Genomic DNA, 24260 nt, shown 5'->3' on the forward strand with positions numbered 1-24260 from the left:
GACTGGTCTTGGAGTGCTATTCCCAGTTCCCATCTTTCTGCAGTACAACACTTGACATTTAGGCTGGCACAAGAGTCATCAAATACCAGCCACTATTGATAATTACAGATACTGCATTTTGGTGAATAAAAATGGCAATGCAACTGCATTATTATTATAACTTAATGGCCCTTGTGTAGTTTAAAATAATTAAATATTGTAAAGAGCTCAACTAAACATTACAGGAGCATAAACTAGTACAACACTCATGAATAGATAAGTGAGGTATAACCTTAACATACATGTACAGTCATATGCAAAAGCTTGAACACCCCATTCAAATTACAAGTTTTGTTGATTTTCTAAGTGAAAATAAGTGAACACATCTACAGGGAACAAATTTAAATATGACATTTTTCTGCAAATTTTAGTACTAGTCTATTTATTTACTAAGGTTAATGTATAAAAAAAATAAAATACAAAATGCACTATACTTTTTGTACAGGCCACATTTTATTTATCCCCCCAGCATGTTAAATTCAGCAAATAGACTATAATTGTGCAGAAATGTGTTCTCTGTACATGATTTTTGTAAACGAAACACATGATGAGGGGCACCCAAACATTTGCATACGACTGTACTTGGTGTCGTCCATAAATCAATACGCATTGCTAATTCACATAGGCATCAATTCTGATAACCCAAAATTAAATATTTATGCAGTTTAATTATATATACTGTAAACAAATGATTACAGAACACATCGTGTGCCACACTCTGATGTCATAACCATGTTTATATTCTAATTGTTCAGGCCTGGTGACCACATGAGCCTGAACAAAGTGATGATGCATCGACATCTAGTGGTGAGAGGGGATGACTGCATCTTACAACAGTATGACAATGGAGAAAGGTATTCATTCAAGTGTATGGGATATTTATTTTATATTTCAACATCTGACATTGTTTAGCAGCATAAGGTAGGACTTGAGGTATTTCTATACTCACACACAGGAATTCAATTCATCCATTCACATACATAAATTCAATGTACAAAATTCTCTCTCACACACACCCACACACACAAAAACATACACACTTACATCCTCCTGGGGTGAATTGCAAACGCTTTGAACGTCCTGTGCATAAAGTTTGTGGCAAAACATGGCAGTAGGCTTTTAACTCCTGGTGGGTTTTAAGGCAGACTGCCCTCAGTGATGAAGCTTTGGCTGTTGGGAGGAGACAAAAGGTACCCAGTAAGAAAACATTTTATTACTTAAAGGGATGGTTTGAGCAAATTTACACAATTTACCCCTTACTCTAAATGCCAAGATATATTTGGCTATCCGAGGTTTACTTTAGTTTTGCACTGGAGGTACAAGGCTAATGTAGTGAGCAAGTAAAGGTGTATAACTGGCACAATGCATGGAAAACACTGTGCCATGTATACAGTACAGTGTCAGAAACAGCATAATAAGTTTGGACAATGTTTTCCCATAAGCTAATATAATTACCAACTGGTCTAGCTTCTAAAATAACCTCGCAATTTATTATCTTCATAAAGATTAAAAGCCTTTACAGTTCTGCACTACCTATATACTTTGCATTAACATGTTACACTGTTAACATCCAATGTTTCTGCATGTTTGTTTAGTAAGAAACAAAAACATTGCCGAACTGGTGTGCTGACACTCTGCCTCTGGACAAATTCATTGATTTCCTCCATTTCATTCCCTCTTTCATTTCCTCCAAGAATCCGGCCTGACTCGATGTTTAGGTCTCAAAGGCAAAATCATACTGATAAAGATATGATGACAACAGAAGACAATTCAGAGACATCCTCTGAAGCCGTTTTGACTTAAAAGTTCTCTTAAAATACTCTTTCAAAGCTGCACCATCATTGGAAGCACGAACGATTTTAGAAAATGTTTTTCTGCATGTTGCGTGCAATTACACATTTCCACCAGAGAAGTCTTAAAACCCCCAAAACTTTCATAGTGTAGCTTCAAATTATCTCAATATTCTATGATATAAGCTATCGGCCCAAGGCTAACACACAAGCCAGTCTATTTGAGATTACTCACGGTCGACTGAGGAGTGTGTGAAACATTTATGCATGTACAATGACATAAGCTACCATTACTTGTTAGCTACATTATCCTTGTAGTGCAACCTTGGCCATTCTTCTTATTTTAATTGTAGTTAACAAGCTGCACCCTAAATCTCTAATGGGGAAAAAGACAGTTTAGTAAGGAGCCCACCTTCTGTGCATCCAGTTTCTTCTCCATACTGAGTGAGACTGGCCTTGTCTTGCTGTCTCTCCTCCAGGAGAACAGGCTGGAAGGGGAGTGGGAGGAGGACAGGCTGTTGGGTTTGGGGTGGCGTGAGGGAGGCTCGGGGGAAGAGGCACCGCTGGTCTTGCGTTTCCTGCTGGGACCTTTGTGATCGTGGCCAAGAGCCTTCCGGTGCAGCCCTGAGGCACCTCCACCATCATTAGAGGAGGATTCTGGGGGAGAGGGTGGAGACATGTGGGAAGGGATAGGGGTGGGGCTTTGCTTGGCCAAGCCCTGCATCTCAGAAACGTGGAGCTGTGGCTGTGGCTTACTGCCTGGCGAAAAGACGCCATTGATTGGTCCATGAGAAGGGGAGAGGGATGGTCTGGCTGAGGAAGGTTGTCGATCTTTCGGGCCGGAGAAGCTCCTGCTCTGGCCCTTTGAGTCTTCTTCCTGCGGGGGAGACTTCTTGCGCTTTCTGGCCGTGGGGCTGTCCTGCAGCTGCCCAAGCCTGGCCTGCACAGTTTGCTTGCTGGGGCGGCCCACAGGGTTCCGAGGTCGGCCGGGGCCAGAGGCTTCGGGGGCTTTGGTCAGGGTTTTGGAAGGGGGCGTTCGGTTGGATGCCCTAGGCTCTGATTGTCCTGAGGTGCTGGTGTCCCCAAGGGGACGTCTGGGGACAGAGGAGGTGCTAGTCCTAAGAGAGGAGGCACTCGGGGCAGGGACTCTGCTAGGTGGGCTGCGGACAGCATTGTGGGATTGAGAAGCAGATGTGAAGGCTAATGGAGAGTGATGAGAGCGCAGCTCGGACACCTGAGGGATTTTCCTATGGAGATCAGAAATGCTTTAGGAAAACCATGTAAACTCTCAAAAATATTACTTTAAAAAAATTATTTACAGCATTTCCCCTTTGCTTGTTTAGCTGATCAACTACATTTGGATTCAGGAGAAAATTTAAAAATAAATCACTTTTTGACAAACTATTACTTTATTAACAGTGTTAGTATCTATAGTCATATTCAAAATTATGGGCACCCCTTGCCAAATTACATTTTTAAAGTAAAAATAAGTATATATCTTCTACAGATAACACACTTTTTAATACATAATTTCTGATTATTTGCTGAATGTAACATATTGTGGAGGAAAAAAAACAAAAATGTGGTCTGAGCAAATGTTCTAGCACATTTCATATTTTATGTTTTACTCCCCAATATGTTAAATTCAGCAAATAAATACAAATTGTGCACTAATATTTTAAGAAAAATGCCACCTTTAAGTTGTAGAGGATGTGTTAGCTGTTTTTCACTTAGAAAATCAACAAAACTTGTGCGGGGCTGTTCAAATTTTTGCATAATACTGCATACACTTTTTTGGTACTAACAAACCTCTAATCCCTTAGTGTGACAAATTCTTTAGTGCAGCAAAGTCAGCCACTCTCAATCGTACTTCTTTTACTAATTTCCACAGACACAGTCTACGTCTTGGAGCTTCAAACAGCATGCTAGCCATTTGGTGCAGCTGGCTGACTCACTTCCACAGGTGGGCGCTGAGATGGTGCTCCACCATGGCACTGAGCGCAGAGCGCAGGTGGAAGAGCCTGCGGTCAAACGCCAACACGCTACATCCCAGCACACGCGCGCCAAAAGTACACAGCTGCAGAGAGAAAGCAGGAGAGAATTTTAAATAATAAAGACTAATATTTTTTATATTGTTTGGGATCAGTGCATGCAGTGGTGCAATACTGCTAATGGTAGAGCACAGCAGCTGAGCTGTCACAACCATTAACTGACAATTCATGTCTTTTTGTATTCAAGGTTCCAATTTTCAGGGTTTGTAAAGATTAAGTAAAATATAAAAATAGCTTAAAGTGACCAGCTCACCCCCAAAGGTTTGGGGTGGCAGGTGCTGGTGGGTAGATCCGTGGATTCTTCCTGGTTTTCACCATCGCTTTCCTCACTGGAGAGAGAGGCTGAATGAGGTGGAGGGCACTGGGCTGGTATGCCTTCTCCCTCCTCAGAGCACAGCCCTCGCTCCTCCACCTCCACACCACTCTCTGATGGAGTCCTGGACCTACCACACATGCACAACCATTTACATATGTTCATCATTAATGACCTGAATTTAACTCATGCACACCTTTAATCTTGTGTATATATATTCATGTAACAGCACTGCTCCAAACCTGAGAGAAACATAGCTGGCTATCTGGCGCCTGCAGGGCTGGGGCACTGGATCTCCTGTGGGGGCCTGAGGACAAGGAGAACTTTCTTCAGGCACATCTCTAATCACAGGAGGAGCCCGCTCCCGAGCTTTAGAGCTCATTTTCAGTTCCAAAACCAGTTGATCAAAGCTCTTACTCCTCCCCACCACCTGCCTGCGCTGGTGGATAGAGTGAATCTAAGGAACAAGAGAGCACATGCACAAGATATTAGGTCTTCAAACAGTTAATGGTTAACTTCTTGAAGGATGAAGCAATATGACCTGACATGACACTATATATGTGTATGTGTGTGTGTGTGTGTGTGTGTATATATATATATATATATTATATATATATATATATTTATATGAAGTTAATATAGTTTGGAAGTTAATGCCATGCTTTGAGGTGGCAACATGAAGCTACATCATACTGTGATTCTTATAGTGTAGAATAAAAAAAATAGATTCCAGGGAATGTAACAGAAGTGTGTATGGAACATCACATATATACACACAATGTGTTCAAAAACATCCAGACTCCACTTTTCTCTAGCAGGTTCAGCTACATTGCTGTCAGAGGTGTTCAGCTGCACACAGCAATGAGATGTGGAGCAGTGGAACTGTGTTCTCTGGAGTGATGGAGCTCCATCCAATACCACTTGGGATGACTTGAAGTGGCATTTGTGATCCACAACTAATCATCTAACATCAGTATCTGACCTCACTGACCCCTCAATGCTCTTATGTCTAAATGCAATCAATTCCTTACAGCAATGTTCCAACATCTAAGGTAGAGCCTTTCCAGAACAGTAGAGGCTATTACTCCTCTATTAAAACCTGGGATGCATCGATACCGATACCGGTACTGGGTACTGAGCCGACACCTTGCTCATTTACTCATATTCATACTAATAAAAATTCAAAGATACCGACATTCTGATACCTGCTGATGACATAAGCCAAGTGTACACCGCTGCGCTAATGAACAAAGACTCTGACAGGCTGACAGTGAAAGAGGATCTGCTCACACAAAGAAGTGTTACTGACACCATGCAGGTCGGACACAAAGTCACTGGTCACTTTAAACATTCCGCCTATATCTACCAAGTCTAGAAAAAAAGAGGCAAAAGAGATGACATTTCCTACCAAAGTCCATATATGCTGACTTTACTCTGACTGAGTAGAATGACGAGGTATAAATGTTAATGCGGTGATTTTTTTGTAAAACAGGCTGTAGAGAGACTCTGGTGTCCTACCATGTATATATACAGCTGGCTTTTAGCACAGTATTAGCAGTGCTGCTTAGTTTCTCTTTGCTCATTACTCGGCGCGCAGCAATTACTTTGAATGAAACAGCTTTATCTGAAATTGTTAATAGACAGAGCTGTCTGAAGAGGCTGTGTTTCACGCAGCATGACGGAGCATTTTCGTACAGTGTGAGTATATAAATCACAGGCTCTGTCTGTACATGATGGTCTGTTCACACCGAATGTGTGAGTCACCAGAGAACAGGATTTCTAAAATCACACAGGGTATGTCTGGATTTAGAGGACATTCAACTGCAGCTCAACCAGCCAAACAAACTACTCCAGACATAAAACTCCACAAGTGAACTCTTCGGATGAGATTCCTGCTGTGGCTGTGTTACAGATCCTGTTGTTGAAAGAGACAGATCGGGGTTCAAACCTATGAAACATATTTTACTTACAGCTGTACTGAAGCACTCTTATGACATGGAACAAAACCCACTCTTTCCCACTGCAGTGCAGCTCAATCAAAGGTAAAGAATATAACACACACACACACACACACACACATCATCTAAACCGCTTTCCCTCTGGGTCACGGTGGGGTGCTGGAGTCTATCCCAGCTGTCATTGGGCGGAAGGCTAAAGAATATAACATAGCTAGCTAATTCACATCATTTAAAATAAGCTAGTTTTTAATGATGTAACTGTTAAGGTACATTACACTCATTTACACTAACTACTTAATCTAAGTAGGTTACTCATGTCTAGAAAAAATGGTATTGGTGCATCCTTAATTAAAATCCTTAATTTCAAAAGAAATGGTTGATCAGCAGGTAAATTACTACTGATGTTGCAGTTTAGTCCTAGACTAAACTTAGTGCATGTCCATGAAACTGGCCATAGTGGATAAGTAACTTTTATGTGAATACCTCTCTATTATGTATGCTCAATTTGTACTTACATTACATGTAAGCAGCCTAGTGCAGAGTTTTTTCCTTTCAGGATCAAGAACTCCACAGTGCTTATCCAAGTCGCATTCCTTCTCTGGAAAAATAAAAACATAAATTAAATAGATAGTTATGTCTAATCTTATAAATGCAGCTTTACAGCTGTTTTTGTTTAAACAATTATGTTAGCCAGCTATAGCCATTTCCCTAAAAATATAAAAGAAAACAGTCATACTGGGAACTTTTTTGTAAGTTCTGCTGTACGTCCTGGGTCCAGGCAGGGGCTTGTGCACGTCCGTTCCCTTCTGCAGTGGCTTCTCTGAAGGAAGGGGCTTTTTGGGTGGCGTAGACCCCGGATGCCATGGTAGGTCTCGAGGAGTTGGTGTGCACAAATACGGAGGTGACGAAGGGCTCCCATGGGAGAACTTATCAAGCTGCAAAATACTGCAAAATACAAAGAGATAAAGGAAAGTTTACAAGAAAAGCTTTGCATTTAGGACACGTTTAATGGTACAGACAAAGAAATAAGTGCTACAGTTGTATGCAGGTGTGGCCGACTTTGCTGTGACTCCCTACTGGAGCAGCTCTCAAACTGCAGGGGACGCAGTGGGGTGCTAAGGAAGGTGCAGAAAAATCTCAGAGGTTTAGCAGGTCTTAATTTTGCCAGTTTATTAAACAGCCATATCTAAAAACATAGTACTTTGTTTAACCCCTTAAATGGCAAGAGCCTGCCTGGAATTTTAAGGGGTTAAAAATGATGTTAACGTTACTAAACCTTATTACAATTAAATACATGCCAACCAATCACTTTTCACTGCCATACTTTGCCCACTAAACCTCTGTAATGTCACAGAACAGGGCCACGTTTCTAGTATGTGCAGATCAGCGATAGCTGCGGAGAAGGCTAAAAAAGAATAAAAGGTTCGGGTAAAACATGGTCCTCATTAATGAAATGAAAGCAATGACTGGGGCAGTGGGTGGGCAACGGGGAGCACAGTGGCACTTACTATCCACAAAAGGAGCCTTAGACTAACAACTTTCAGAACTGCTTCCCAACAGTATGTTTAATTAAACTAATTAATACCTGACACTCTAGATTTAGTACATTTACACAAGTAAAAGTATCTTAAACATTCTGTGATCAGTCCTATCTTACCACATCTATCATCACTGATACATTCAGAGGCTGTGTGTATGCCCATACTGGGCAAAGTAAATGGCAGTTTGACAAAAACTAAACAATTAAGAACTATAAATTTGTGGCTTTGTTATATTATGTCGTTTACACATCAAAATAAATGAGACAACAGCACTGAGAAATCATGTTCCTAAAGTAGAACAGTAGATAAAATGGCAGAAATAGCTACTTTTTGAATTAAAGGCTTAATCTCTCCCCACCTGGTTCCATCCTTCTGGGCTTTTGGAGATTTGTGGATGGGAGGATGCAGTGGTGGAATTCGAGGGGGTCCAGCCCCTTGCTGCTTTCCCTCCCTGCTGTCATGAAGACCACTGTGCTGGGTGGGTGGTCGTCCCTGTTGTGGCCAGTGTGGCGGAGGAGATGAAAGGGAAGAGTGAGGGCCACAGAGCTTGCTGAGGGGACCATGGCGTCGCTCACAGTGCTTCTCAAAAGCTTGCGGCTTCACCACTTGCCCACAGTGGCTGCACACCACCAAATAGAATTCATCCTGCGCTGGGCAGTGTCCATATATGCACATGTCTGTGAACAGGGAAGCGTATTTTAGTATGTAGGTGGCTGAATGTTTATAGCAATTCAAAGAAAGCTGCCATCTTTGACAGGAGACACCGCCTATGTCAGTCATAAAAATGTTGTTGACTTAAAATCGGTTAAGTGAGACAGTGACAGTCACTCACCCTCTTTTCTAAGAGTCATGGTTTCCAACCTTTTTTTCACATTCTTGCTGCACTCTTCCCCAGAGGTCCCTGACAGGAGCAATCAAGGAACATCGGATGTGAAGTTACAGAGAAGACACAGCAAACGATCAGAAGGCAAAAGTCACTGTGGCACAATTTGTTTCTTAATTTAAAATGCTGCTGTCATTAACCTCAGCCTACGACGGGTGGATTTAACTTATTTTATTTGACCCACATTAACCATAGTGCCCGCTTGGTAACAGAGGCAGTGCTGGCCGAGTTGGTTGATCAGTGTTTTCTTTCCCACCAGAATAAGTGGCCTAGTTATTCTGACACATAATCTCCCCAACAATACCGCGTGTAATGTGGATTTATTTGAAGTAGCGAGCCGTAAAGATGTTGTTGTACAGGGGGGCATCAGTCTGGACATCATTTCAGCAGTCAAATACGGTGAGACACATGCTAATAGTATCAAATGTAGCATCCAAGTCAATATGCCTTTGGTTTTGTCCCTGGAAATGTAACATGAAGGCGCAACTCTGGTTTTACCGAGACATCCCAGCTAGCCTTTGGGAGATGTTCCACTATTGACACACAGGTTTGAGGCCAAAATTTAAGGCAACCCTGAGCCAAAAGAACGGCCTGTCAACAGGGCAGTGAGTAAGGCTGAATAAGGTGTGTATACTGTGGAACTGAGCTCAGTGGGTTATTTGCCATGTTAGTTTGCTGGCCTGAGCTCCACCTTCACTTCCCGTTGTCTTCAATTCATTTTAGCTTGCTAAGCTAGCTGCCATAGCCCACCTAAGCTCGGTTAGCATGTTAGCTAGCTTGCCAACTGGACCGCGTCCTCAAGCCTTTAGACGTAAAATATTAAGGCTCATACACACACGGCAACCACAGCCGCGCCCACCTCCCTGTCCCTACACACACACATATTTTGACGAGCTGTCGTGTTTTTGTCAGTGGGCTAACTGAGCGCTAGGACCTGGGAGGTTTGCCGAAGTATTGCGCCGGCCGCGAACCCGAGCCGCGCTAGGACCCGGCGGGTCTATTGTTTGGCTCGGGGTGAATGGGTCTTGTCCGTTTTAAAGAAATGATGTTACTGTGGCCGTTAGACGCGCTGTCAGACGAGATAGGGTTCAGGGCGAAGCCATCACTCACCCTCCGGTGTGGAAACGTCGGCCTTATCTACCCAGGTGTTCCAGCTCTGCCCTACAAATTCATCAAGGATAGAAATCCGCCGATCTAGGGCAGCCATTACTGTCCAGCGCGCGCGCACTCCGCCACCATCGCTACAGGAGCGCAGCTGCGACGTCACTGCGCGCGTTCACGATCCCTGGATTTCATTTGTGCTCAGGCTTCAGTCTGCGGAGTTCTTCTGCTTCAGACCGTAGAAACAGCTCTCCCAGCAACAGGGCTGTCACCAAACCTGTATTAAACTAAACAATTACACCACCTGCTCCAGGCAGCAGCACCAGTCCAGAATTAAGAGCTAGAGGTGGGCGATACCACTAATTTTCTTTTGATCCGACAACAAGTAATACAAAGACCAGCATACACATGCCCGGATCTACCATATGGGTGGCCTGGGTGACTGCCCAGGGGCACCCAATACAAAGGGGCACCAAAAAGTTGCTTCAAAAAAGTGCAGGTTTAAAATTATTTCAGTCTGTTATCACTTTTTGAAACAATTAACTTTAAATCATTTCATACACCACAACAGTCAGCCTGATAAACTAACCATACATATCCAAAAATGATCATCATTGTGGGAATTCGGCAGACAGTGGCATCTATGAGGGAAAAACTTAGTCAGGATCATTTAGGCATCTTATTTTGGCATTTCATAGTGATATCTGACTGATCTTGTTTATGTCTTAGAGGAGGAGTTAACTCTGGTACAGGTGAGATTTTTTGTGAAGAATCAGTAGAATGAGTTTTCACTAAAACCTAAGGCCTTTTCAGAAAACTCATGGGGTATTACGGGGGCCCCGGAGTACCACAGGATTTTAATCAGGTGCTGAACATGCCAACACTGGTACTTTTAAAAGTTGTCTTGTACACATATAAATGGGAATTCTATGCGATTTATACAGTGAACTCCAGTAAATATGTGTATCTCAAAAAAATACATTTGAAAGCCTTTGTGTTAATAAACTACCACATAAACTGAGAGGGCGGAAGAAAAAGTAGTTCCTATCCTACAGTTTACAATTTTTTAATTTTTTTAACATTGAAGTCATTATATTTAGTAAAACATTAAGTTCACTGCTTAAAGAAAAAACTACCATCAGTATATTCATGTGAGGGTCGATTCTCAGAAAGGTCAGAATTGAGTATCAGTCGGCTTACCCGTAAGAACTGGTCCAGTTAAACGTAAACCTTCCATGCAGAAGCAGCACAATGTCTCATTTCAAATGAAGTTTACATGCTTTGCAAACTAAACTGTTAAAGGAAGAGTTCATCTTTTTTCCACAAAGTAACACTATTACAGTGTTCAGAGTTTTGATCCATTTTGATATTGTTTGTTTTTGTCAAAGCAGGCAAGATATGGCCAAATAAACCTTACTTAGTCTTACATAATATTTCCATTTTACTGTGAGACCCAATGAAGATGATACACGTGTACTCATGGGCTGACCGATGTAGGTCCCCCAACCTAAGCATGAGTAAAAACTGTCTGAAAACTGCCAAAGGCAGATTAAATAGTTTTGATTTGCTTGAAAACAGTGCAGTGGTTCCCTGCCTTGTTTGAGCCACAATTCACCTCCCTTGACTCACCCATGTCCCAGGCCAGGAATTGATATCAGCGCAGTAACCAAGCACACAGTAGCACATGGCCTTTCTGATCATAAATATGCAAAACAACAACTATTTGCACACTATCTGACAATACGCGGACACTTCGAGTTAACTAATAATCATGTGATGTTCAAACATATAATGGTTTCACTATGGTAGCTGTTTGGCTAAGTGCTGCGGCTCCATGCTGCTTCGAGACTTCTTTGCATCAGTGTGTGCAGCATGTAACCAATCTGAGTTTTAGTTTAAAATGACAGCATGATTATTATAGTAATGATGAATAAGGAAGCCATAGCTGCAATGAACCCAAATTAAGCTCTTTGATTGGAGAAATACATGGTGTGCAGGCCACCTATTGAAACCAAATATTGAATTATTGTCACGAAGTAATTTAAACCTACTGACACAACCAAGTTATTCCACCCCTGCATGTACTCTTATAGCTCACCTTGCATTACTTTACTGCTCTGTGCTCATTTGAATGTGGGTAGTGATGCATTTCTAAATGATATTGCTTTGCATTTATCTCTTAGGCAGCAGAACAGATACTATAGCCTATAGTATCTATAAATAATACAGCCTAAATAATGAATAATATGTAAATAAAGAACTATTTTATGCTGAAGCCTTTGTGCAGTAAATATAATCATTCAAACTGGACCCTGAAACAAATCCTGTTTATATATGGTTCCTTCTTTAAATGGTAGAGTTTCAACTAGCATTTGTGGATGCAGCAACGAACTGTGTTCACAGCGTTTTTCGAAAAGTGTTCCTAAACCCATGCAGTGATTTCTGCTACAGAAGCGTGTCTGTTTTTAATGCAGTGCCACCTGAGGCCTGAAGATGCCCACAGAGATTTCTCTGGATTCTCTAAATCTTTTAATATTATGTACCAGTGATGATGTCATCCAGACGTTCTTTGCTATTTTACGTTGAGAAACGTTTTTCTTGAATTGTTGCGTTATTTGCCCGCGCAGTCTTTCACAGAATGATGAAAGCTGTCGAATGCAAAAGGATATCTGATAGCTAACAATATTATTACAGCCATACATCTATGGAGTCTTCAAATCATCATTACATTGGAGAGAATGGATTACACTTTAGGTTAGTTTTCACCCTATTCATGAATGCACCGCTCATATATACTTCTCTGAATGTTGGTTCTTGCATGCAAACACATAATGAAATTACTTCATTGAACGATTAAGAAAACACTGTTTAATTAAGGCACATTTCAAGGTCAAAATATGTTTTTTTTAAACTTTGTTAATATATAAGACAACAAATGTTGAGGTACATAAAAATAAATTGTTTTAAACGGAACACTGCCAATTATTATTCTAAATAAACTAAAGCATCTGCCCATCACTTTTGCAGAGTTTAACACAGGGGTGCTCAGTCCTGCTCCTGGAGATTTACCACCCTGCAAAGTTTTGCTCCGGCCCAAATCCAGCACGCCTGGTCCAGGTAATGAAGGCGTTCAGTGGCATCTGAATATTAAAGCCAGGTGTGTTGGATCTGAACTCTTCAGGGTGGGAGGTCTCCAGGACTGGGCACTTCTGGTTTAACAAAAGCAAAAGGGAAGGAAAACATTCTTTAGTTTGTTATATATATTTTCAAGGTCTGTGAGCATGAATACCTTAACAGAATTACATTCAGTCACTAAGATAGTGGTGATATTGCTGGAGATGATAGAAGCCACAAAATTTTACCATAGTGGTCCAAGTATAAAACTACATAGAAAACATACAGCATACTGAAAAACTGAAATGTAACCTCAAATTCAAGTCTACAAAAACAGGAGAAAATGTATATAACAAAACATATCATATTTCACAAAATACTTCTGGAGCAAAACATGTAATACTATCAGTAAAACTGATGTCAATACATTCATATTCATGCAGAAATGTACACAGTTTCTATAACCAGCTTAGGAAAAACACCTGTGTAAACAAAAATGTACCTAAACACTACCAGTAACATCTTAACCATTTCTTTCCTACAAAAACATATTGTTTCCTGGCAAGGTTTCAAGCTGTGGCCTTCAGAATTAGTATTCAGAATTACATTCAGACATGCGTATTTTAATTTGTGAGGCACTTACACAGTTTCTATAGTTGATACCAAAAATGTAAATAAAGCATTGTAACATTACCCTGCATCTGAATGGCTTGTGCTTTGTATTGTTCTTGTCCATCTGAAACAGCTCAGTCTTGTATATGTCTTGTTTTAACTTAACAAAATGAAATTAACATAACGGTTTAGGTATTTTAGGTACCCGTATAATTCACAGCAAAGTAATTTAGTGCCAGTACTGCTCTAATTTCAACCACATTAAAAGTTCCAGACTGAAACCATTGCTGTGTACCGTTTCAAAACTGCAGCAATCGTTGCTACACGCTCGCATTATGATGGTTTGATTCTTCTTTCTGATGCAGATTTTTTTTATTTCTGCCTCTATTGATAAATTTATTTTACGTCTTGGTCTCTGTTATGGGAGAGTCTGGAAACCTTCTTCAACACTGACTTTAGTCTGTTTTACATTTATAATGTAATCTATTCACCAAAGATTCTAAATCCTTAATATTATTCTCCTGTGGTGATAACACTGTAAAGTTTTATGGTCATTTGGCTCCACAAATGTAAGTACCTACATGGCTTGTCCTTCCTCAGTGCTACAAAGGTGCTGGTGAGCCGTCCTATCAGAGGAGCAAACTGACTTTTTTTTAAAGAACACTGGTTATTTTTTAAAGATATGCAAACACATTTAAACATAATATATTCATCCATGCTTCCTAAAGTGTGAACAAGCATGGAAACAGCATTTGACAAAAAAAAGTAGAGCTATCTTTTAGCTGGAATTAAATTTGCCCTCAAAAAAGCAGGATGAGGACAAATTTAACTTCTTAATTCAGCTCCTGTATTTCTTTCCACTGGCTAGGGTTTGAAACAATGATCTATGCTGTCAATATTTTCCAGTGGCACATGGGGCTTGTAAACGCTGTCCAGTATCTCCTTTACTTTTGCTATTGCAACAGAGCTGTCAGCAAAAGTAGTTGGGACTTTCTCTTCTTTTTATGGTATAACCTGCAAAGAAATAACACAGAATAAAATGGCATTACATGGTTATTCATTACTTTTTGTTATGTGCATAACCCTAAACTAAGCCTTCCTTCGTGACCATGCTGCAAAACTCCCATGAATGCGGCAGCACAGCAGCTTTGACCGACAGACCTCTCCTTTCATTTAGAATCATGATACAAATGTCACTCGTTTTCATTTTCTCTTCACATCTTGATTTTACAGCCTAAAATCTGCATTAAAGATTAACACTACAGGTCACAGAAAAAAAAGTCATGCATGTCAGCCTTTCTCACTTTGCTTGCTATTAGTTTCTCCCTCTTGTTATGCTGACAAAAACCTCTACTTTCAAAATTTGGCACCAATTTACAAGTCATTCAAAATTCTACTGTGCATCAACACTGAGTCTGTTGTGTAACAATCACTAATTTCCTCTCTTTCTTATAGATTCTGCATTTACTCTCTGAAAACAGTAAAGGCGTTATCTACTAAGCTAATATTAGCTTAGTTTTATCAGTCTGCCTTCCAAGTACAATTTTTATGACCTATGATGCCACCTTCTCAATTATTTCCAGACATTATTTGATTAAATTAAATTATTAAATTATGTTATTATGCTATTAAATAAGGCATTATGTCTCTTCCCATTTCATGTTTTCCCTGCTGTCATTTTGAATTTAACACCACATCAAAAAAGCAATTACTTCACTGGTCTATAATCATCTTACATCTTTTGAAATCCATTCAATTAGCAAAACAAAATCTGCCTGGGAACAAGAAATGGATGCTGAGATTACAGAGGATTGGTGGGATAAGGTAGCTGATAGATTATGTATGAAAACATGTGCCTGGCTTGGCCTTCAATACAGTTGTACAGTTGTACACTATCCATCTATCCATGTCCCAATCGCCAGAGCTACTGTATATCTAAACCTGGAAAACAGGTGTGATAGATGACACAGCTCACCCTGGAATATCAGCCACATTCTTTTACCGTCCAGAACATCAGTGTCTTGAGTCATTTCTTTGACACTTTGTCTCTGAGGTTCTAGAGAGTGACCCAAGGAACCCAAGGACAATTTTTGGAATTGCCGAAGACCACTGGGGGCTGGCGGTTGAGTCAGGGTATTAATTAAAGGGGAATTCCGAAAACATCTGCATAATTAAATCGTTCAGATATAAAAGTCATTCAGAACGGTTTGATGTGAAATGCTGTTCTAGAGAAACTTACTAAATCAGAATTGTTCACAATGGTTGTTATACGAGTCGGATGTCTGAATAGTTAAATTGTTTGACAATAGTTTTGAGGTGAGGTTTCAGCCTAAAGCATATTTTTAAAAATACACTTATGCATTTTTACGATGGAAAGGTACATGCAGGGTGTTGTAAGGCAAAATAGTGCCCAAAGAATAATACTTGTTTAAGATTTACTACTATTTTATCATCATCAACATTATATATAAAAACTCTTGTAGGTTCACTGGTCACTTTTGGATGCAGCCATTACGACCCCAGGTTCCCATCACCACCACTGCAAAGAAATCCAAGTTGGTAAGTTTATTTAAAATGCATGTCACAATAAACCAATCTGAAGGACTTTACAATTCAAGGAAAGGTAATGCAAAGTGGGTGGGAGGGACCCAAATAAAGAGAAAGAAAGAAAACATTATGAATGAGTTACGATTTTGAAATGAATTTGTCTGTATTATTTTTATCTTATTTTTATTAAGCTGTGCTTATGGACAAGCCGCCCCGGCAAAGAATAGTCTCTTTCAATACTGAAGAAGCTAAAATTGTAGGATCCTCATTCAGCATTGAAACTGTAGTGCAAGAGCGACTTGTTCTTCTGTGGAAATCTGTACATCTAGCTTCTAAGTGATGTAAGGATGTAGTACTTTTCACAAAACTTTAACTTCAATTCTCTGAGGTTCTACTGTCGAGTTCTTTTATCACCTACTTTGAGAACACGCAGGAGTTCCCCAGGGACTAACACTTTCATTCTGTACTGCTATCTGATATTATTCTTCAGTGTACAAGTTCTCCATCTAGATTCAACTGTCTAAATGCAATATCCTTGTGCACACATTTATTTATGTATTTATAATGTGCAATGTTAATTATGGCAAAATTCAATAAACACAGTGCAAAATAGAACTATAACAACACCTGCTTGGTGATTAGACATAAGTTCTTCTTCTGTCAAGGCTGCCTTCCTTCTTGCTGAGTGGCTGAAGGAGCTGACGATTTGTGGAAAGGTGTCTCTTTAAAGATGAACCAGCAGTTTCCCGCCCATAAAATGAGATTGAGGAATCCAGCAATCTGTAAAAAGTGTAAAAGTGCACATAGTGAGAAAAGCAACTGTGTGTATTTATAGTTATAGAATCATTCAATCATTAAAACCATTTATAACATACTGACAGGTGCTTTAATAACACTCATCAGATACCAGAAGTACAAGGTAAATAAAATATTCAGAAGTTTAAGAGACTCTGTATCCACCTATGATGCTGCCCATCAAAGCCATCTTACCACTGAGGAATTGAGGGGGCCAAGGGCAGGAAGTGCCCCCGCTGTGCAGTTATTGTGTTTGTTCTTACAAGCTTCAGCTATGTAGACAAGTAAAGTTGGGCTTGTATTAAGTTTCACATCAGTCAGACCCTTTCCCCAGGCAGAGGAGGACACCAGCCACAGGAACGTGAAGATTCCTGTTATCAGCAGATCCTGTTGAATGATAGTAAGTTCATGTAAATATTGTGGCGAAAAACATCAGTGTGCACACTGTGCTCAAGATCACATGGACCGAAATCACCACAAGTAGCATATGCCATAATGGCATGTGCTATCAAATTATTCCAGTGTTTAGTTGTGTGTTTTGTTGCCGGCACCAACTCTTTTTCCTTTCCAGTCAATTTTCTGGATCCTTCTAGTTCTGCTGGTTCAGGTCTTTTATCAGAAAGCGATCACATGAGCGTAAAGCTAACATGTATCTGCTAGTTCTAGAACCAGGTCTCCTGAAATGCCTTTGCTTTTGCTCCTGGCCTCCTAAGCCCACATTTGCAACTACTCACTAAAACACACTCTTCTGTTTCTTCATTTGCACAAATGTGTGAGGAAATCTAATTAAATCTCAACATCAGTCAGCATCAGTCAGCAGCACAGAACACCAATGTAAAGCTCATTCAGTTCAGTCCTAATTTGAGCTCAATGCTGAAAATTGTGAAAAGGCACACCTAACATTTGCATATTTCATATTTCATATACAGTGACTCCAAAAAGTGGCTGTGCCATATTTAAAAATATATTAAGTTCATTGTCAAACCAAGTAATACTTATTTCAAGTGGACCATCCCAAGACTGTACCATGCTTTCAAAAAGCTTTTCTTTTTTTAAAAAGATTTTTATCATGTAAACAATTTCTTTGCAGAGTTTCCTCATGTTTGCATTCAAAAATTCTTTCTGAGTTCATGATCTTATCAGTGAACACAAGCTCACCAACAGCACTGTAAAAACAGACCCACACACTGACATTCTCATGTTTGTGCTTTACAGCATGGTTTGTCAACCACTGGGTTGCAGATCACAAATGAGCTATGAAGCACCCTCTGGTGGTCCTAGACTAATATTGAGGTGGAGCCAGTGATCCATAGTGGGCCGGTGATAGCATTCTAGCATTAAACTCAGTGAAAAAATAATTTCCTTAATAATAAGAAAGAAATTAAAACGTTTTCAAACGATAAACAATATTAATACAAGCCACGCAACAACAGCACATGAAGCCGCTTCAGCTATTTTGTGCCCCCTGCCTCTAGAAACAATGTACACTGCCCGTACAATTCAACAGTCCACATGCAAGCGAAAAACTTTGTTTCATTTGTCACCATTACATCTGATTTCAAGCTCATGCAGGCTTTCTCCACACAAAGAGTCTACCATCAGATCGATGTTGCGCTTAAAGAGTTTTTCTCTGAAACAAATATCATTTTCTTCAACATTTTATAGTCACTTAAATAACTTCATTAAAGTTTACCAGTGACTAAATGGTGAAAGTGTCCAAACACTTTTTGGGGCCACTGTATTACTTGCTTTCTGGTGGTCCACAGGTTTACTATATAACATGTTAATAGGAAGTACATGACTTACCATAAACAGCTTTAAGATTTCAGAAAATCCCACTTACTGTGCATTTATCATAAATGTTATACACTATATATAACAGAGAATACCATAAAGGTTATGTAATATTATTCTTGAATCTGTATTAATATTATTTAGTATATTAGGTTCTACAGATCTACATTTAGCATCTCAACTGAAGCATATAAACACTGCTCTTCAATGTCTATGTGCTCTTAAAACTGTTATTATTTGCTTTCATTACATTTAATATAATGCTTAAAATGTTACTACAGACTTTGACACATCTGTTACAGCTGTTTTTGTTTGGCTCAGAAAGATTCAGACATTGTTAATTAGGTCTTGCTTTCTTAACATGTTTTTACTGTGTAAAAACAACTACAGACACTACAGCGTTTATATTATACAAGAAGATGCAGAGCTTAGCAAGAAACAAATTTACCAGAAGTTTGTCACCATGACTGTATTTGGTAAAATCAGTGCATCAGAAAAGAACTGTAACTTTTTAGTATGCTATTAGAACGGCGAGAACAATGGCAACCCAAATCTGATTTCAAACATTTGTATAACAGACTAATGCACTCACTATAATAGGTCCGCGGTTAGACTCACGGTACAGGTGCTGGTAACCCAGGTACAGCACAAGAGTAGCGGTGCAGTAGAGGAAGGCCAGGACTCCAACAGCGACAAAGAACTCAGCTGAAGATGAATAGTTTCCAGTCAGCTTGTACTCCACGGTCTCACCTGAGGCATTGACTTTGCAGGCTGGGACGTGGTATGACTGCTCATTGAGCCTGTGTGTGAAACAGGACAACACTTTGTATTTTTCCAAATGATAACACATGGTAGTTCATACTGGTGTGTAGTAATAAATTATGATAATGTTCAATAGAAATGTTTACGATATTTACCTGAAAGGGTACTGGAAGGTGATGTTGATTTCATGGACAGGTTCAGTCTTTTGGCACTGGACATTAAAGCTTGTGGTACCAGAGTAACTGCTGGTCGATGCAAATGCAAATATGGCAAAAACCTGAAGCCACAGTCCATAAAAACAAACACATAAGAGACCTCAGAATGGAAAGCAACTTGCTTAAAATCAAATGACTGATGACATGTTATAATTCTGAGTCACAGTTCAATGAGGTCAACACTTAAAAGCTGTTAAGTGCACAGAGGCCTGAGGTGGATGGAGGCTTGGGGATTCTGCTCAGTTTTAGCTGTCATTAAAAAACACTCCAGGTCAGATACTGAAACCTCATTTACTTTCAAATAAGCGCTCGCTGGTCTCCCTTCCTCACCAAGAACCTCCTCCACACAGGATGTGCTAGTTTGGGCGTTAGCAAACCAAAAACCACTTAAATCAGAAGCCAGTTTGGTGCTGCTGTGATGGCTGTTTTTTTTTTTTTATAATCTTACGTTTTTCAAAATTTAGACATAATTAATTGGTTCAGATGTAAACAAAGTCATTTAGAGTGGTTTGATGTTCTAGAGACACTTACTGAGTCAGACTTGTTCACAGTGGTGGTGATAGGGAAGTCTGAGGAGTTTAATGCCTCTAAAAGCTTCCTCACAAAATGGTTATGAATATGGTGCCTGATGCCTGAGACACTGCTTTACAACAGTTTTATGATAAAGTTTTGGCCTATTTCTGGCCTAAGTTTTGGCTTATTTTGAATCCATTCATGGCAGAGGGGTACATGCAGGGTGTGGTAAGGCAAAATAGTCCCCCCAAGAATTATTTTTTCAGATTTTCTACTATTTTACCATTATAAACATTACATATAAAATCTTACAAGACACAAGTAGGTTCACTAGTGGTTTTGGATAATAAATAAAATGGCTATATTTGTGTTACAGACATCGCGACTTCTGGTTCCTATCACCACCACTGTAAAGAAATCTGAGTCTGTAATTTGCTCTACAATGAACCATTTTACCTTAAACCACTCTGAATGAATTTGTTTACATTGCAACAACAAAATTATGCAAAAACATTTGAAAAATTGGCATTCCCCTTTAATACAAGCTTAGATAGTAGGAAATGTCCTATAACTTATGCCATTTGAAGATAAAATATTCTACCAGATAAATGGGTCAAGTAATTACTATTTCCAACAGGAGAAAAAAATCAATTAACCAGTCTTAAAAAATTGTCAAGTGATACCAATAAAATGTAAAAGGAAAGCAGATGATCTACCATTTGTAACTCGCGTACAGTTACTCATAGGCTGTGTCTAATAGGCTTCCTGAGACCTAGTATGTTCAGTTGCAAAGGCGGATAAAGCACTGCTCATTCGTCTCTACACCTCTGAAGAGCTAAACAATGGTGTTCAGTCCTAAATAACGGAGTAATAAAGCAAATGGTGGCAATGCAGCACACACGGGCTCTGAGCAACGTTAACTAACACAGGCCACAGTTCGCCCACTTCAGCTTAAAGAGCATTTCATTCGACTTGCTCTCGAAATGAAATGTAACAGTGTGCAGCAGCAGGCCTGTGTCTGACATGATGAACACCAGCACTCACCCATTCCAGGACACGAATAAATCCCAGGGGCTCTTTCAGTGGTCTGATATCTAAATTGAAAGCGCTCATCATTTTCTAGAGGAAAAATAAAAGGACAAATTAAATCAGTCGACACCCTCAGTCAAGCAAACTTCGTCCGCAAACCCGGAAAAAGCAACGCTGCGATTTTGGTGTTAGTTTCATGCGTCTCGGCTACATTTCTGCTATGTTCTCCTCGGTGTTTTTACACCCTCCATCAACTCCAACCACAGCTCCACTCCTACCTCGTTTGTCCAGCAGTCTGAAGCGGATAGTGAAGGAATCCTGCTTCTCTGCGCTTCTGACAGTTAGATGTCTGGAAACTTGTCAAACTTTTTTCTCTTTTTTTTTTTCTTCGGGCAAATTAATGTCTACGTGACCCGTGACGTCAGTGTCTTAAAGGGGAACTCCAACATTTTTTCAAATTTTTTCAAATATTTTCAATATATCAAAATATTTCAAAATTTCTACATCGGTGAAATTCCCCTTTAAAGCAGTCTTGCTTTAGTGCAGCATCAGTTGGCTCCTCTCTGGAGGAGGGCTGTCTGTAAGTGAAGGGGTGCAAACAGGACCTTTTAGGGCCTTAGCGTTTATTATTATTATTATATTATTATTATTATATAGATAGATAGATAGATAGATAGATAGATAGATCACTTTATTAATCCCTGAGGGAAATTCTTCTATTGCAGAAGTATAAAGCACAGTAAAGAGCATCACAAGAGCAAAATGAACAGGATCAAAGTATTGTCGTACACTATTTGCAGATATATAAAAAGAAAGTAGAGATAAAATAAAATATACTAAAACAATAAACATTAAGAATAATGTGCAGTACAAAAACACAAAGTAATTGCATGAATACTATGCATGAGACAATGCAGTGGTGCCTGTCCCTCCAGTGAATGAACTACTGACTATGGACTGTAGCAATAAATGTTACCAGTTGTACAGTTTACCTTTAACAATTTGACATTTATGGATGCATAAACAAAGTGACAGTGCAATATGAGATATGATAAATTATTATTGTTATTATTATAATTAATATTGTTATTATTATTCTTGTTCATATTATTATTATTATTATGTTTTTACTAAGAACAATGACTTTTTGCATGTTTTTATCACTGTTGCTTGTCATTGCTGGTCATATTATGCCTCAGGATCGTAGATCTGTGTACCATGCAATAATCTTTGCCCAAGGTAGTGAATAATTACGATCATTATGTTTTTTTTTGTTTGTTTTTTGTTATGTTATTTTATATCATTATTGTCATTATTATGTTGTTTTGCAATAATAATAATAATAATAATAATAATAATAATAAAGAAGAAAAAGAATTATGATCAAACTAAATAAACCAAACGAACAAAACACACTGTCTCAGAGTTTTTTTTATGCAGACTGCAGATGAATCTTAAAGTTTAGCAGTAAGACTTTGAACTTACATAATAGTAAATTAGTAAACTATATATGTAAATGTGCGTGTATAAAGTAAAGTTACCGTTAGGGGGCGCCACCTCTACAGCACAAAACTCATTAGGCTGGTCTGAACTCAGAGTCTATGAGCAACAAATGATTCATCAGTTCAATAACTAAACTAATTGTATTTTATAGCTGCTCAATTTAAAAATAAATCCCATAGTAAATGCATGCCAAATATCATTTAAATCACTGATCATTTTGGGTATTTGTCTCCGCTTTCACTACGTCTTTTGGTAGTAGGCTGTGTGTGTGTGTGTGTGTGTGTGTGTATGTGTGTGTGTGTGTTTTGACCATGCTGGTCAGTACAGGCCTATCTGAGCTGATGTACTGCTGCAGAATGTGAATACGAAAACACAGATCCTTGCAAGTAACAACACAGTAACTGATTGCTATCCTATCTGTGGGAATGAATAACAAGAACTAATCAGGAATCCATGAAAGACTTTACAAAAATGAAAGAAAGCAACAAATAAAGAGACTGAGGGACATTTACATGGCCCTTAGTTAAGAAGTGTCAGCTTTTTCCCCTGTCCTGCAACCTATTAGCAAACAGCTAGAATCTTCTGCTTGATTTACTATGCAGAGTATCCAGCCTGGTGTAGTTTCTAGGATCATCATCTAAAAGCTTCGGAACAACAGTTCGAGTACGACAAGTCGAGATTCTGTCTAGCTGCCGAAGCTCATTATTTAGAGTGGTAGTCACATACAGGGTCTTATTCTGTAGTTATCACATGATTTACAGTCATGAGATATCTCATGCTTCAGAGCCTGCCACCAAATCACATGCACAAGCAAACACACACACACAATCCCAAACAAACAAGCACACAGCCTAATCGTCAGTGGAATCTGGCTACACAGCTGGAGCACAACTGAAAACTGTATAATAAGATTTGTGATAAAGGATATTTGTTCTGTTTTTTTTTCAAATATGAATGCAGAATTCATGAATAAAAGGAAAAGTGTGAGTTTGATAGGTGAATGGATATTAAAAAGTGTGAGTTTGATAGGTGAATGGATATTAACTATAATTGAACAGTGATGGACTAGTTATAATCATCTGGCAAAACTGAGTGTTTCACTTTCTTTTGATCAGAATCACATTGTTTTTCTGTTGCACATCACAACTAATAGAAAACAGCAGTGGACAAGGATTATCATTTATCATTAATTATCATTAATGTAATGTACCATTTTCAGGTTTTCGTACTTTAGACTGTTGGAAAATATATGCTTTTCAAAGGACATCCCCGAAACTGACAGGAAACAGTCAGTAAGTCATAATGTTAGGAGAAAAGCGCAAACAAGTGTGAAACAAATCTTCCTCGTCTTTCTTAACTAAAAGAGTTCGATGAAACTTTTTTACAAGTCATTTTGGTCCATTTATCATGAAATTTACACACAATGTAAAGGGCAATATATATGTGTGTATATATATATACATGTATATGTATATGTATGTGTGTATATATCACTTATTATCCAAATATATACTTGCACTTTGTTTCTCTACATACTTTGTTAGCACAGTGTAGTGTTAGCACCACAAAGCAGGTATTATTTGGGTGGTGGATCATTCTTAGCACTGCAGTAACATTGATGTGGTGGTGGCGTGTTAATATTTATTGTTCTGGTATGAGTGGATCAGACACAGTAAACACCAGACACAGTAAACACCATG

At 39.2% G+C, this 24260-nt stretch overlaps 2 protein-coding genes across 3 annotated transcripts; both read right to left on the minus strand.

Annotated features, from left to right (window-relative positions):
* Positions 1–761: 761 nt before the first annotated feature.
* Positions 762–9814, minus strand: atxn7l2b (ataxin 7-like 2b). Its single transcript, XM_036579309.1, is given in 11 exon segments — positions 762–1209; positions 2242–3076; positions 3785–3906; positions 4134–4323; positions 4436–4650; positions 6667–6749; positions 6888–7096; positions 8051–8369; positions 8525–8593; positions 9686–9790; positions 9793–9814. Coding segments are annotated over 11 exon segments (2187 nt in total). The 3' UTR covers positions 762–1191.
* Positions 9815–12521: 2707 nt separating this feature from the next.
* sypl2b (synaptophysin-like 2b) lies at positions 12522–21450 on the minus strand. Of its 2 annotated transcripts, XM_036579310.1 has the most exons (7): positions 21336–21450; positions 21073–21147; positions 19456–19577; positions 19131–19338; positions 16940–17131; positions 16577–16729; positions 12522–14416 (listed from the first exon to the last, which is right to left on the minus strand). In XM_036579310.1, the coding sequence occupies exons 2-6, from the start codon at positions 21142–21144 to the stop codon at positions 16610–16612; spliced, it is 714 nt and encodes a 237-aa protein (XP_036435203.1). In that variant the 5' UTR covers positions 21145–21147; positions 21336–21450; the 3' UTR covers positions 12522–14416; positions 16577–16609. The 2 variants fall into 2 exon arrangements, with proteins under 2 accessions (XP_036435203.1, XP_036435204.1); XM_036579311.1 differs by having other exon boundaries at positions 21073–21444.
* Between the last annotated feature and the right edge of the window lie 2810 nt (positions 21451–24260).

Source organism: Colossoma macropomum, unplaced genomic scaffold (genome assembly GCF_904425465.1).
Source record: "Colossoma macropomum unplaced genomic scaffold, Colossoma_macropomum, whole genome shotgun sequence".
Classification (NCBI taxonomy): domain Eukaryota; kingdom Metazoa; phylum Chordata; class Actinopteri; order Characiformes; family Serrasalmidae; genus Colossoma; species Colossoma macropomum.

Excerpts from the sequence above, each read along its gene's own strand:
- sypl2b (XM_036579310.1), bottom strand. The coding sequence starts at position 21,144 with ATGATGAGCGCTTTCAATTTAGATATCAGACCACTGAAAGAGCCCCTG. Across the intron at positions 19,339-19,455 it reads ACCTTCCAGTACCCTTTCAG|GCTCAATGAGCAGTCATACC; the intron begins GTAAATATCGTA and ends TTTCACACACAG. Across the intron at positions 17,132-19,130 it reads CTAACCGCGGACCTATTATA|GATCTGCTGATAACAGGAAT; the intron begins GTGAGTGCATTA and ends ATCATTCAACAG.